This window comes from Elephantulus edwardii, unplaced genomic scaffold (genome assembly GCF_000299155.1).
Source record: "Elephantulus edwardii isolate Elephantulus edwardi_28Jun2011 unplaced genomic scaffold, EleEdw1.0 scaffold00147, whole genome shotgun sequence".
Lineage (NCBI taxonomy): Eukaryota > Metazoa > Chordata > Mammalia > Macroscelidea > Macroscelididae > Elephantulus > Elephantulus edwardii.
The window spans coordinates 8,037,911-8,053,671 of record NW_006399897.1 but is presented as its reverse complement, the minus strand read 5'-3'; the positions used below and the strand labels follow the sequence as shown (position 1 = coordinate 8,053,671).

Genomic DNA, 15,761 nt, shown 5'->3' with positions numbered 1-15,761 from the left:
GCTCTGCATACAGGTTGTAAAGGTATGGAGATAGGACACATCCCTGGCGTATACCCTTCAGAAAAACTGGATAGATTATGTTTACTGAATTGAAACAGATGAGGGAGAGAACAGTTTAAAAATGATATATGATAGCATATTATGATTATCCAAAGAATCCAGAATTAAGGTTGCATAGTGGAATGCATTTGGGGTAGGGGGGCAGGGTCACGGTTGGGGGCATTGCATACCAATGAAGAAGTTTATCTTTTGCTTTTCAAAGAGAGGATCGAACTGGTGGGAAGGGGATAAAGAAAAAAGTGCAATAATGAATGAATGAAAATCCAAAATCTCTGTGACTGTCCATTAAAATTAAAAAAATATTTTTTTAAAAAAAAACATTTCTTCATGTGTTTATTGGCCATCTGAATATACACTTTGGTAAAAAGCTTTTCTTCAGCTCCTTTTGTAATGGGATTGGGTTTTTTTGGTTGAAATGCTGAAATATTCTATAAATTTTAGATAAGGGTCCCTTTTCAGGTGTGTCATTATCAAATATTTTTCACTTTTCTATGGGATTTCTGTCTTGGAAAAGGTGAAACCAAATTTCTCCTTGGAGAATAGGATTTTGAAACTCCATTTCACAGACTTTGGGCCAGGAAGGACTGGTCCTCAGAGAAGGATATCATGCTCAAAAGGGTAGAGGTATAAGAGAGTGCAAGAGAGGAAGACCCTTGATGAGATGGATTGATACAGTAACTGGGACAATAAAGGTAGGTGTATTGGAGTCAGTGAGATTGGCTCAAAACAGGTAGGCTTCACAGCAGTTGTGCTTTGAGGGTCACTATGAGGCGACTTGATGGCATATAACAATAACAACAATTATGCTTACATATGTAATTCATGTTTATTAAAGAACAGAATGAATATTTGCCTAATTTATCTAGTGTTACTATAAAGAAAATACCACTAGTGGATGCCTTTAGTTCAGATAATTTATTTAGGAGGCTAGAAGTATGAATTCAGATAACTAGTTGTAGAAAAGACTTTTCCTTTCTGTCAGTTTTGTAGTAAACTCTTTCTATCATTTCAATATCTGTGAGCCCAGCATTTTATTTGACTATATATATATATTTTTTTTTCATATTCCCTGGATCTTGTTGGTTTTCAGCACAAAACCCCTAAGTTTAAAGCACATACTTTCCCCCCGTCTCTCCTTTCTTATAGAATGGTCTCTACTCTCCCTTTAATCTTTTGTGTATCTCACAAGAGATTAATTCAATGTATCCCATTTTTAATTCTGTCTCAGTAACATTAAATGGTTTAACCTTTACAACATGTAGGATAATTTTATCAATGTAGAGAATAGAAGATTTTTGCATAGTACTATAAATCACAGTATAGAGAAGTTGATATATTTGGGGAGGTGGAGTGTTTAATATAGTTCTAATCAGCTTTGAATTTTGTAAAACAATTTTTTTCCTGATTTTAATTGTAATAGACATTCACTTTAGAAATCCTGGAATACATATAAACATGCAATGAGAAAAAGAAAATCCTGTATATAAATTCACCCATAGAAAGTCAACAATTATATATATATATATATATACAGAATTTCTTCAATTAAATATATCAACTTACCAGTGTTACTCCTTCATCATTTTTCTCGTTAACATTTCCTCCAGATGATAAGAAGTGTTTGACATCTGTTAACATACTCATTGGCCTCTGAAGCTTCATCTGGCGTAGAGCTGTCATATCCACTCCTAGGGGAGAGAAAGAGCCTTTCAACAATAATTCTAAAGATGTTTCTAGTTGCTAGAAATGAAAAAAAAAAACAGTAGTTTTTTTTCATTATTTTCATGGTCTTTCTTCAACTATTATTGTGACTGCTCCCTTCAAGCACCTATTATTTCTTAACAGATTTAATTTCCAAATAAATTATAGTCTTTATAAGAAGTGGACATTTTATCTTCGTATATCTCAAAGATATATTGGATCTTATATATAGACTATTTTATTTCATGTGAAAAATCAATATACACTACTCAAACTAGTTTAAATGCATTAGATATGTAAGTATCTGTTCTTTCCTATTTCTGGTCAAAATGTTTCTACTACATTAAGTTTAGTATCTAAGAATAGGGAAATTATATTAGTAAAAGGATATTCAATAAATTCTATAGTTTATTTTGCATAACAACATTGTACCAGTGTTTCTTAATTCTTATAAATAGATCATAATTATGTTGTTAGGGTCGCTATGAGTTGTCTATGACTCAATGACATGTAACAACCACAACAACAATGACAGAGAGAGAGAGCTAAGTTGGCCTAGTGGAAAGAAAGTCATGCTACCAAGCCGAAGGTCGATGTTTTTAATCTGCAGTCCTCAGGCCAGCTTCAAATTGTTTTCCTGTCAAACATTCTTGTAGGTGGTATAGCACTGGTCTGTGCATTGCTGTACAGAGGTAACTCATGGTTGCTGTGATGCTGAACACTGGGACACTGATGTGCCAAGCATGGTAATGGATACCCATGGTGGACAGTGTTGGCTGGAGCTTCTCGACTAAAACAAGCCTGGAAGCAGGAGCGGGATCCACTTCCGAAATGGCTTGCCTCCGGAAACTCTATGTATGAACAGTGCTTGGGCCTTTCTTTCATAGGGTTGCTATGAGTCGTCTACGACTTGAGAGAACCTAACAACAACAACAGCAATCATAATTATGTAAAGTTTTAAGACTACAGAGTTAGTGAAGGTTATATGAGAACTCTTCGTACTATATAACTTTTCAGTATGCATCAAAATTATTTCAGAATGAACTGCAGTGTTGAAAATGGTGCTCCAATTCAACATTTTGTAATTGTTAATGTCAGTAGAAATAAATAAACTAAGTGACTAAAAATCTCTTAGTGTAATTTGGCTGAAGTGGTTGCACAGAGGGTTCAGGTCTGCTCACTTCCTTTTTATGCTTACATTAAGTATGAAGTTAGCCTGAGTTTAAATGAGAGGATAATTTCCTGGTGGCCTGTATCTCATCATTAACACATTTCAGCTCATCGGACTGTACATAGTAGGCACTGACTAGTAATTTGAAGCGATTTTGACTAACAAAACAGAAGCCATGATGGTCTAGTGGGTAAGAAGTTCTATCACCAATCCAAAAGTATGCTAGTTCAAATCTAACAGCTGTTTTACAGGAGAAATATGGGCACTTTTCTCTCATGCATTTAATTGCCTCTGAAAACCCACTAAGTGCTAGCTATGAGTAAGTTCTAACTCAATGACAAATAATAGCAATAACAATAAAACAAAATCAGCCCTAAATAGGAAAAACATTGATAATAAAACATAAACACAGGCTATACACATGGATTTCACCTGATGATGTGCATAGGAAACAAATAGATTCCATTTGTGGAAAGACTTGGTGGAGAAGCACAATATCAGCAGTGAAAACTAAGCCGGGTGCTGATTGTGGGACAGACCACCAACTACTCATATGAAAGTTCAAGCTGAAGTTGAGGAAAATTAAATCAAGTCCATGGGAACCAAAATTTGATCTTAAGTCTATCCCACTTGAACTTCAAAATCATCTCAGGAACAGATTTGAAGCCTTGATCACCAATGAGCATAGACCAAATGAGCTCTGGGAGGATATCAAGAAAATCATCCATGAAGAATGCAAAAGATCATTACAAAGGATGAAAAAGAAGAAAAGACCAAGATGGATGTCAGATGAGACTCTGAGTATTGCATTAGAGCTCCGAGAAGCCAAAGCTAAAGGAAGAAACCAAGAAATCAAAGAGCTGAACAGAAAATTTCAAAAGGCAGCCTGGGATGACAAAGCAAGATACTATAATGAAATGTGCAGAGAGCTGGAGTCAGAAAATCAAAAGGGCTGAACTAGCTGAAGGAGCTGAAAAACAATTCAAGCCACGGGTGGCAATACTTAAGGATACTTTGGGCAGTATATTAAATGATCCAGGAAATATCAAGAGAAGATGGAAGGAATACGCAGAATCACTGTATCAGAAGGAATTGGCTGACACAGAGGAATTTCATGAAATAACATATGAGCAGGAGCTTATGGTGATGAAGGAGGAAGTTCAAATTGCTCTAAAGGAATTGGCAAAAAACAAGGCTCCAGGAGTTGATGGCATACCAATTGACATATTTCAACAGACAGACACTGCTCTGGATGTGCTAAGTTGTGCCAGGAAATCTGGAGGACAGCCAGCTGGCCCACTGACTGGAAAAGACAGCTGTTTGTTCCCATTCCAAAGAAAGGTGACCCAAAGGAGTGTGGAAATTATTGAACAATATCATTAATACCATATGCAAGCAAGATTCTGTTGAAAATTATCCAAAAACGTTTGGAACAATATGTCCACAGAGAACTGCCAGTGTACAGCCTGGATTTAGAAGAGGATGTGGTACTAGGGATATTTTAGCTAATGTTAGATGGACCTTGGCAGAAAGCAGAAAATACCAGAAGAATGACTATCTGTGCTTCATTGACTATGCAAAGGCTTTAGACTGTCTGGATCACAACAAGCTGTGGCTGACTCTGAGAAGAATGGGAATTCTAGAACATTTGATTGTGCTAATGCAAAACCTGTACTTGGACCAAGAGGGAGTTGTCAGAACATAGCAAGGAGACACTACATAGTTCAAAATCAAGAAGGGGTCCATCAGGGATGTATTCTGTCTCCATATCTTTTCAATCTGTATGTAGAACAGATCATCCAAGATGTTGGGCTGTATGAGGAGGAATGTGGCATCAGGATTGGTGGAAGAGTCATCCACAACCTGCATTATGCAGGTGACACAACCCTGCTTGCTGAAACTGAAGAGGACCTGAAATGCTTGCTGCATAAGGTCAAGGATAGCAACCTCCTATATGGATTGAAGCTCAACATCAAGAAAACAGATTCTCACCATTGGACCAATTGGCAGCATCAGTAAGGATGGTGAAGAGATTGAGATAGTTAACAGTTTTCATTTACTTGGCTCCACAGTAAAAATCTTGGTTACAGTAGCCAGAATATCAAGAGATGAATTGCATTGGGAAAGTCAGCTTTGAGGGACCTCTCAAGAGTACTGAAGAGCAATGACATCAGGCTAGAGACTAAGGTGTGTCTGATCCAGGCTATAGTCTTCACAATTACACGCTATGTATCAGAGTTGGACAGTGACTAGGGTTAATAGAAAGCTGATTGATGCCTTTGAGCTGTGATGCTGGAGACGAGTGTTCAATATACCACGGACTGCTAGGAGAACAAACAGGTTTGTCCTGGAGAGGGTGAAGCCAGAGTGTTCCCTGGAGTCAAGGATTCTGAAGCTCCATCTGACGTATTCTGGGCATGTTGCAAGGAGCGACTGGTCCTTGGAGAGGGACATCATGCTTGGCAGAGTGGAGGGGCAGCGAAGGAGAGGAAGACCTTTGATGACATGGATCGATTCTGTGACTGGACTGGTGGGAATGAGTGCGTTTGAGATGGCTAGGTTGGCACAGGATAGAACAGCATTTAAGGCTCTTGTACATAGGGTCGCTATTAGTCGCAAGCAACTCGATGGCATATAACAACACCAACAACATCACTCAATCTAGACTTTCAGTGAGTTCTAACTCATAGCACCCTTCACTGAGTTTCTGAGGCTGTATATTGTAACAGGAGACTCTTCCTTCCACGGGATGGCTAATGGATTTAAACTGTCAGAGATGCACAGCTTTGGGGTTGACAGCACAATCTGCTATGAACTATGCCACAAGAGCTCCATGAATACAGCAAAGATTATAAGAGAAATGAAATATATCTCCTAAGAAAAACTAGAATGTTCCTAAGAAAGATAGCCAACATTTCATATTTCTGTGGACATGGTATAAGAAGAAACTAATCCCTAGAGAAGGATATTGAACTTGGAAAGATGAAGAGTGAGTCAGATAAGAAAAAGGTCTTCAGTGTAATAGCTTGGAACAGTGGTCACACCAATAGCTACCTACATAGCAGTGATTATGAGGATAAAGTAGTATCAGACAATATTTTGTTACGTTTTATAAAAAGTAACTGGGATTAACAACCAACTTGAAGATGTGTAACAACATCAATGTTGTTATTGTTGTTGACTGCCCTTGAGTTAAAGCACAATTCATAGTGACCCTATGAACAAAGGCCCGAAGCCTTTCTACAACTATCAACATTTATCAAAGTCCATAGTTTCCAGACCATGTTGTTTAGGAAGTGGATGCCACTCTTGCTTCCAAAGCAATAGCAATAGATTGATTTTTTCCTTTATCCAAAAAATTAGCTTCATTTTCACAATCTTTCTGGAAAAAATAAACATGTCTTGCTTAGATATAATCTATTAACACAAAATTGGTAAGTAAGCTCATGGTTTTACAACAAAATTATTTATCTGATATTTGCCAGGCATTATATGCAATGCTATAACTATTGCATGATTTACTTAACAGTATCAATAGATGTTTCTGTAAACTTAAAATTACATTAACTTCTCATGTCAATATGATTTCTATCTTAATTGTAAAATCAAACTCTGTTCTTTCTAAGATAATATTTTTTTAATAATCCAGCTGTTTAATTTTTATATTTTTCATTTTCATGGGATAAACTACAAGCTGCTTTAGATCATCTTATATTGGACAATGAATAAGGATGACTGAAGAAAAAATGAAGTCTTCAAGCTATGGTGTTGGAGAAGTGTATTGAGTATTCCATGGATTGCCAAAAGAACAAACAGGTATGTCTTTGAGAAAGTACAGGCAGGGTGCTCTTGGAGGCAAAGATGACAAAGCTTCATCTTGTATACTTTGCTAGAAGAAGCTGTTTCTTGGTGAGCAAAATCATGCTTGGAAAGATGGAGGTCAGCAAAAAAGAGGACGCTCCTCAACCAGACGGAAAGATACAACGACTTCAACAATGGGCTCAAGTATGTCAGGGATGATGAGGATGGCACAGGATAGGGCTCAGTTCTGTTGTATATAGTGTGTCTCTATGAGTCATGAACAACTTGATGACACCTAAGAACAGTAATATTATGTTCCATTTTAATGCTTTCATGATCTCTGTATTTTTAGTAAAATAGCATCCTAACCAGGTTTTTATGCTTTATTTACCTCTTTCTCTTTGCAAATGATTCTCACTCTGGCTAGATCACTCTGAACCATCAAATTTCCTTAACAAACTACAATTGTCTACCTGATGTTTAGTGAATGTTTTCTAAAGTACTGAAGAACAACAATGTCACTCAAGAGACTAAGGTGGGCCTGATCCAGGTCATAATCTTTGCAATTAGTTGCTATGCATCAGAGAACAGCGGAATGACTAAGGATGATAGAAGAAACATCGATGCTTTTGAGTTGTAGAGCTGAAGAAAAGTATTGAACATACCATGAACTGACAAGAGAATAAACAGGTCTGCCTGTCTTCAAGTTTCATCTTGGAGGCAAAAATTTTACAGTTCCATCTCATGTATTTTGGGCAAATGACCAGGAAAGACCATCCTTGGAGGAGGACACTGTCTTTAGAAGTGTGTAGGGACAGCACATGAGAGGGATAACCCAAATTAGATAGATTAACTGGGGTTAAGGGGTAAGGTATGTTGGAGTCAGTGAGATGGGCTCAGGATAGGACAGGGTTCACAGAAATTTTACATAGGATTGCTATGAGTCACAGGTGACTAAATGGCATATAACAACAAGAAAAACAATGCTTAGCTGAAATATCATTTATGGAAAAACTTCTATAGCTCTTCTTGTTATTTTTGTTAAATGCTATGGAGTTAAGTACAACTCATAGCGACACTATTAACAAAAGACTTGAACCCTGTTCTATAACTATCATCATAGATCTTGTAGGTAAAATATTCTTTCTCCTCAGTGATTTCATGTTGTTTTTGTTGTGTACCATAGAGTCTGAACCAATCCCTAGCTGACTCTCCGGCATGTTTTCAGAGGCAGTTAATCACACAGGAGGTGATTGCTCATCCTTCTTCCATGGAGCAGCTGGTGGCCTCAAACCATGTGCCTTTAGGATTGCAGTGCAGCTTCTTGCCACTAGACCACCAGAATTCCTCGTTCAAGAAAGTAACAAACTGCACACTGAAGATTATTGTCTAAGCCATATCTACATAGTCAATAAAACTATAAATAAAAAGAAATTGAAGGATCTCTAAGATATCTCAATTAGAAGCATATTTTGAAAATAGACTAGTTACTGAGCTTACAGAAGAGGATGGCATACCCCAAGAACATAATCAAAGACAAATCCTTGGAAATGATTAACCTTTTGGGTATTGGGAGTTCCCACAGATGGTCTTAAAAACACTATGTAGAATGTCCAAAATAAAAGAGGAAAAGATGACACTAGGGAAAAAATGTTTTCCGGATTGAGCAGGTACCATACAGCACACAGGGAGATGAGAAAATCTATCAGGACAGAAAAGTGAGCAATTGCTGGAGAACTAAGGAAGGTAATTATGGAGGCATTTTAGAGAATGGTGGTGACTACGGTTTACTTTGTGGAGTCCACCAAGAGGTAACAGGAGAATAAACATGAGACTCATCCAAGACAGGACAGAACAGAACAGGGTTTCATTCACAGGATCTCTCAGATTAAAATCTACTTCTGGCACCTCGCAGGAGCATTCCCCCCCCCTCTAAAAGTCTAGTGTCTTATTTAAAAAAGCACTCAATGAGAAGCCTATGAATAAATATTTATATCCACCACCTACTGTAGGTATGATCCAGGACCAGCACTTTGTTCATCCTGTATACTTTGCCAAGAATCAGGCCAGTATCAAGGGGGATGAACAACATTCTCTAAGAGGAAGGAGCTAGGACAGTAGGTGATCACATTCTCATAGTCATGCTGTATTTGTTTTTTTCATCTTCCTTTTTGTTTTGTTTTTACACATATCTGTATTTCTTTCTCACCCACCCCACCCACCCCCGCACATCAAATATTAGCCTGGGGCCAACAAAGCTTCTCATGGCAGTGCCTTCTCGCCTTGCAAGTTCATTTTATAATCAATTGCTTTCGTAGACTGCCAGCTGGTTTACCTTGCAGTGGCACTCCAATATGCATCAAATGCTCAATCAGCCCTTCACGGTTGTCTCATTTTACAGGATGGGAGGCTCCATGGTGAGCTGAGGTTAATTGCTGTGCTCAAATTTACACTATACGTCGGCAGTGACAGTACAATTATAACCTGTGACCAGAGCTTTTCCATGCAATCAACTTGTTCAGGACCTTGCCTGCCTCCTGTCACAAGCATCCTGATGTGACAAAGTGATAAGTGTTCTGACTTGAAACGGTATGATTCTTAGTGAAAATACAAAGATTGAGATCTTATACTTGTAATAACCTAGTGCTGAAATACTAAGAGCCACATAATAATAAAAATCTCATCTCAGAATATTAGAAATTTCTGATGACATCAGTGCATAGTGTTACAACAGATTGTGAAAACAATGCTAATATGAGGTCTGGTGAATAAATTAAATTAGATATTACTTACTAGAGACTAAAACAGATAATTCAGATTAGTAGGAGGGATACTGACATAAACAGAGCCTAACTGGGAATCAGTTGAAAAAAGCAGCAGATGGATAGGAAAGCAGAGGCCAATGTGACAGCAGTGACAAATGGAAAACAAAATAAAAAATTTAAGAGATATTAAATTGAATTTGTTCCAGCAAACATGTTTTTTCAAACTGACTATGACAACCATAGTTATGACAGATTTTTCTCCTGGTCATTCAGACCAACACCTCCATATTTTGTCCTTAGTGTTTAAAAAAAGTCCTCTTCTCAAAGGAATACAGCTACATGTTTGTAGCTGTTGCTGTTGTTATTCATAAAAAGTATACTGATTTTGTTAAAACTACAGATTCTTATCAAATAACATTATTTACTGAATTGGAACAGTGTAAAATAATTTCCATTCTTTTGAAAAATCTGAAACAAGTAAAAAATCAGCTGCTACAAAGTCAAAGTTGACTCCTCAAAGCGATTCCATGTAGTTGAGAGTATATCTGTGCTCCACATGGCATTAAATGGCTTGGGTTTTGTTGGTTTTCTTGTGTTGGGTTTTTGCTGTGTTTTTTTTTTCCCCAAGTCTATAGCCAGGTGTTTCTTTCAAGGCTTCTGTTAGCGGGGGTGCACTGAAATATGTGTCCAACAAGGGACTAGCATGCTATGTCGTTCACTTAAAAACATACTTATATTCATGGCTTTTAGAATTTTAGAAAAACATGAAAATCAGACAGCATAACTATAAACTTGTTCAACTAACCAAATCGCATCCAAGATCTTCATGAAAATTCACAACTCCATAAAATTGGCAAAGGACCAAATAATAAGGATCCCAACAGTGACATCCACATAACTTCATTCTCTCTGATGTAATGTGGGACAGCAATCCCTTATACAGGATAGGAAGGGGTATTAGAGCACAGGTTAAGTGGATGATGGGATACACCACTCAGGATTTGCCCAGTGCCTCCTTCTAGTACTGCAGCCCTGACATAAGGTCTTTCCTCAGCACAAGTGCAGCTCTCGACTTCTCCGAATGAAGACAGCAACACTTACTTTGCTTTCAGAGTTAATGAGGCTGCTTTTTTTTTTTTTAAAGAAAATGGTTGCTAAGTACTAATTATTATTATTCTAAGCCATTCTCAGAATAAACCTTTTTTAAAAAAAGATGATGTGGAGGAGGTAAAGAACACTGGGAACAATAAGACAGGCAGACACAAAGGATTTTCTTGGAGGCATGAAGGTCAGATTCATTAGCACTGCAAGGCTCTGAGAAATTGAAACGTTTGCTCTGATTAAGAATTATATATTTAAAGGGATTGGAATTTCTGTTGGTATTTCTATATAAACAGCAGAATTTTAAAAAAATTGTGGGTTTCTTTGTTTTTAAAAGAAGAAAACACTAATATCATATTTGACTCAGGAATTCTAAGATGTCTTACTTTCCCAAGGCTGGACTTACTCATAAAATTACACATTGGGTTCTATGCAATTAAACATTCTTTTGTCAGCTATTGCATTTGGAGGCTCGGTCTCATCTTTACACACTAGCACCATGATCATGAGGTTTCTTTTGACATTTGCGTTTTTAAGGAATGGATTCAGGGTGCTGTAGAGATTGTCCTTGACTTTGCACTCTCACTTCCAAAACCCACTGCTGTTCAGTTGATTCTGACTCCCAGTGATTCTAGAAAACAGGCTAGATTGCCCTGCGACATTGCCAAGGTTGTACTCTAGGGAATGTAATCTTTGTTGTTGGGTTTGTTGTTCCCCCCCGCCCTCAGAGCTTCTGGTAGAATTAAACCACCAACATTCTAGTTAGCGATCTCCTAACCCTAACTAAGTCATGTATAATTCCAACCAGAACTATCTGCTTCTAAAAAAGTATATTCTAAATAACCTTCCTCTCATTAACTCAAAACTCAATTGTCCTGGTTCACTTCCTCTCCCCTCCCAACGGAGAGCAGGCCATAATTACAAACTCAGTCTTACTAATTATGGATTTAAAAATGCTTGTTAAAATGTTCCTTCATTGTTGCCCTCTAGATCCCTGATAGCTTGCAGAATTCCACTGTATAAACAAACAATGAACTACAGAGACAGCAATGAAAGACTTAATAGAAAAATACCTATTTTACATAACCTTAAGAACGAACATCAGAACCAACATCAATCTGAAATTATAAGATAATAAATATCTAACTAAACATACTTTCATATTCTACCTTTTAATCTTTTTACTCCCACAGTGTTTCAAAGATTCTGCTTACCATTTTCATCCAGATAGGTCAATAGGATAGAGCTTGATTCCGTGCCTTCTACAGCATAATCTAATGGAATATTTCCATTAACATCTTGAAGAAGTACATTGGCTCCAGCCTATATATGAGGATGGTAGGAACAAAAAAATAGAAAACAGATTAAAAGTTCCAGTTCATTCTTAACTTGGAAACAGAGTAAAGTTTATGTTACATTTATTCCTGGGGACTCATGAATTGTTTTTAAAAAATATGTATAAATTTGAGGGAAACTTTGCAGACATAAAGATGTTTCCTTAGTACTTGGCAGGAGCTCTGGTATAGGTCATAGGAAGTTGTGCTGCAAAACCAAACACAATATTTACCTGGTGGTTCAAATCCACCAGTAGGTAGGTGGGAGAAAGATATACAGGCTCTTTATTTTATTTTATTTTATTTTATTTTAAATTTGCCTGCAATTACAGAATCTGAAAACCTATTAAATGTCAGCTAGAATTGGCTTCTGGCTTGATGGAAAAGCATATGATTTTATGTATGTATGTATGTATGTATGTATGTATGTATGTATGTTTGTATGTATGTATTTATCTGACCTGTAATGGCAACTATTTCTCCCACACCTATTCCTACACCCAAAATATTTAATCCAAGCCAAACCACACCACCTAAAATCAATGGCTGCCCTAAAATCAAGATTTATTTCTAGCACAACAGGAGTATTCCGTCATCCCATTTTCTGAATGCTAAATTCTTCTCTGACCAAGGGGAACTTTGCTTTTATTCAGTCTATCCTATAAAATCCTTATACATCCTGTTCTCCATATAAATTCACCATTGGAGCATTTTAAGATCAGACCAATGCCTTTTGGTTATTTTTATCCTTTTAAAAACTATTTTCTAAGCAAAAGCATAACCATTAATTATTAAATATGCCTACCGAGCATCTTTTACCACCAAAAATCCCTTAATCAGTATCTTTGAGTAAGACTATTGCCCACATTTCCCAGTCAACATAAATACAATGATAGCTATGCTTTCAGTTTTGAAATATTTGTCATAAATTTTTCACATATTTTAATGAGCTCCAAAGAAATCTTCAAGTCGAGCCTCATAACTTTCTTCTGAAGTCACAGAATTGTCCAAACTTTACTATATGGCTCTTAATACATACCATTCAATTCAGTTCAGACATATGCAATATTCCTCCCAATTCTTTGACAGAGTAATATTCTGTGTTGAGGTGTCATTTCATACCTTTGAGGTTAGTATACCTCAGAGTGACCTCATGAATAACACAGATTGGAATTTCATCCTGAACCATGTCATCTTCTTGATGTCCTACATAGCTAAACTCATTGTTAAAGTGTCAGTCTATCTTGCTGTGGGCCTTCCTATTTTTACTTTGACATTTAGCCTGTCCAAGTACAATGCCTTATTCCAAGAACTGACCCACCTTTACAACATGCCCAGAGAAAAAGAAATGAGGTTTCACCATCCTTGCCTGGACACATCCTGGTTGCATTTTCTCTAAGATTTGCCTGTTCTTTTGGTATCTGTGTGATATACAATATTCTTTGTCATTACTACAATTTAAAAGCATAAGATTCTACAGTCATGTTTATTCACTGTTTAGTGTTAGCATAATTCATATAATACCCTAAATTATACTTTTATATAGAATGATATGTTACATTCATATTTTTATATATTAAAATATGTGGGTTATTCTACTGGTTTTCTAAGTAAATTTTTTTTTTATCCTGGTCTACTTCTATCCACCAGGCCTAAATACTCTATGTTGGTGGTGGTGGTGTTAACTGCCATCGAGTTGTAGACAACTCATAGAGATCCTGTGAATGAAAGACCTGAACAATTGTATAACTTTCATTATTTCTCCAAGTTCTTAGAATTTCTGGAGGCTGTGGCCCTCAGGCCTGGTATAAGTTGTTTTTGGTTAAACATTCTTCTAAGTGGTATAGCATCGGTCTGTCCATTTTCCATACAGAGGTAACTCATGGTTGCTGTGATGCAAAACACTGTGACACTGATGCATCAAATGCGATAATGGTTACTCATGGTGGACAGTAGTTTGGTGGAGCTCACTAATTAAAACAAGCTTGGAAGCAGGAGTGGCATCAGAGAGGTAGACAATGACTAAGGATAATATAAGGAGAGTTGATGCCTTTGAACTTTGGCACTGGCAAAGAGTATTGAATATACCATGAACTGCTAGGACAACAAACAAGTTCATCCTAGAGAGTGTGAAGCCAGGCTGCTCCTTAGAGGCAAGGATTTTGAAGCTCCATCTGACATAATTTGGTCATGTTGCAAGGTGAGATCATTCTTTAGAGAGGGACGTCATGCTTCGGAGCATGGAGAGACAGCACAGGAGAGGAAGACCCTTGCTGTGATGGATAGATTCTGCCACTAGTGTAATGGGGATAGGCATGTCAGAGACAATAAGATTGGCAAGGGATAGAGCAGGGTTTAGGCCTGTTGTACATAGGGTCATTATGAGTTGCCAGTGACTTGACAGCACATAACAACAACAAAGCAATAGTCACTATAAAATTCATTAATTATTTTGCTAACCTTGTTAAGTGTAATATATTAGGTTTTCCTATAACCATAAAAAGATATTCTTTTATTGATGAAAGCAAGTGATATACTTCAGATTTCTACTTGCATACAGAAAGCAAGTGACTTCTGGCCACCTAATGGGTAAAAACTTGCACTATCAACCCAAAGGCATGCAGTTTGAATACACCAGTTGCTCTGAGAGAAAAATTGGAAATCTCCTTTCCTACAATTTACAGCCTAAAAAAGCTCACTGGAGGGTCAGCTATGAGCCAGTTGTGAATTAACAGTGGACAAGAACAGGGAAAGCTACAGTTTAAGACCTTAAAAATTTAGAATTATCTTCTTAGTACTTTGAACTCAACTTTAGATGTTCAAAGACTGAGTTTTATACCTAGCCAGGTACCTTTTTTTCATATTGCTTTGCACACAAAATTCTTATACAATGTGTTTCATTCATGTAAACTGTGTTTCATACATTCCTTCATTCACATTGTGTTTGATATGACATTCATATAAATTGTGTTTTATAAAGTTAATCATTACACATGGCAATTTTTAAAAAATCCATTTACAAAACACAAACTACAGAGCGTCATCACTCATCTCAGTATTAATTATAATATCCACTCCATGCCACTAATCAATAATACTCAAAACCTCAAACGCACTGCTGTATAGCCTGAAATGACTCATAGTTGACACTCTAGCAGGTTGTCAAAGTGAGTAAATTGCATGAGAAGAGGTTGTTTATCTTTCTTACACAGAGCATCTGATGGTTTTGAATCACCAGAGAGGCACACATAACTTTGAGTAGAACCACAACTCCCTATTGTTTGTCTTTTTTGCCCTCAATTAACACATTTTTTTCAAATACTACCTTACTATGCCAAAGAGTTCAGTGGTAAGGATTTTTGATGCAATTTTGAAGAATTTTAAGATGCAATCCTTAAGAACATTGCATTTTGAATGGTGGATTCTTGTTTTTCCAGTGCCGCTAATGCCTTATTTGTTTTCTCTGCAATGTTTTGCATTGTTTCTTTTAACTCCTCCTGGTCTTTGCTTGTAACATCTTTTAATTCATCAAGTTTGTCTTTCATCCATTGGAAATATTCAGTCACTTCTCTTTTAAGTTCTGTGTCAGGATTTTCCATGAGCCCTTCTCCTTTCAGGGTATCGGTTGCTCTTGTGTCATCTTTTGTGAGTGACATCTTGCTTTGCTCTTGAATATTGTGTGGGATGGTTTGCTTTCTTCGAGACATTGGCATGTGCTCTTGAGCTCAGATGGGTAGCTACCAAGCTTGTGCGTTTCTCTGACTTTATGACTTCAGAAAAATGTCAGTTCAGCGCCTGCTAGGGCAATCTCTTGTTGCTAAAACAGGT

The 15,761-nt window shown here is 37.0% G+C and overlaps 1 protein-coding gene across 1 annotated transcript in view; it reads right to left on the bottom strand.

The window, feature by feature from the left end:
- The window catches only part of MYO16 (myosin XVI), a 951,959-nt gene that overhangs the window by 657,811 nt on the left and 278,387 nt on the right, over positions 1-15,761 (bottom strand). The window contains exons 5-6 of the mRNA XM_006894620.1: positions 11,814-11,922; positions 1,624-1,748 (exon numbers count right to left, since the gene is read on the bottom strand). Of these exons, the coding sequence (XP_006894682.1) occupies positions 1,624-1,748; positions 11,814-11,922 (234 nt within the window). The remainder of the gene's footprint in view (positions 1-1,623; positions 1,749-11,813; positions 11,923-15,761) is intronic.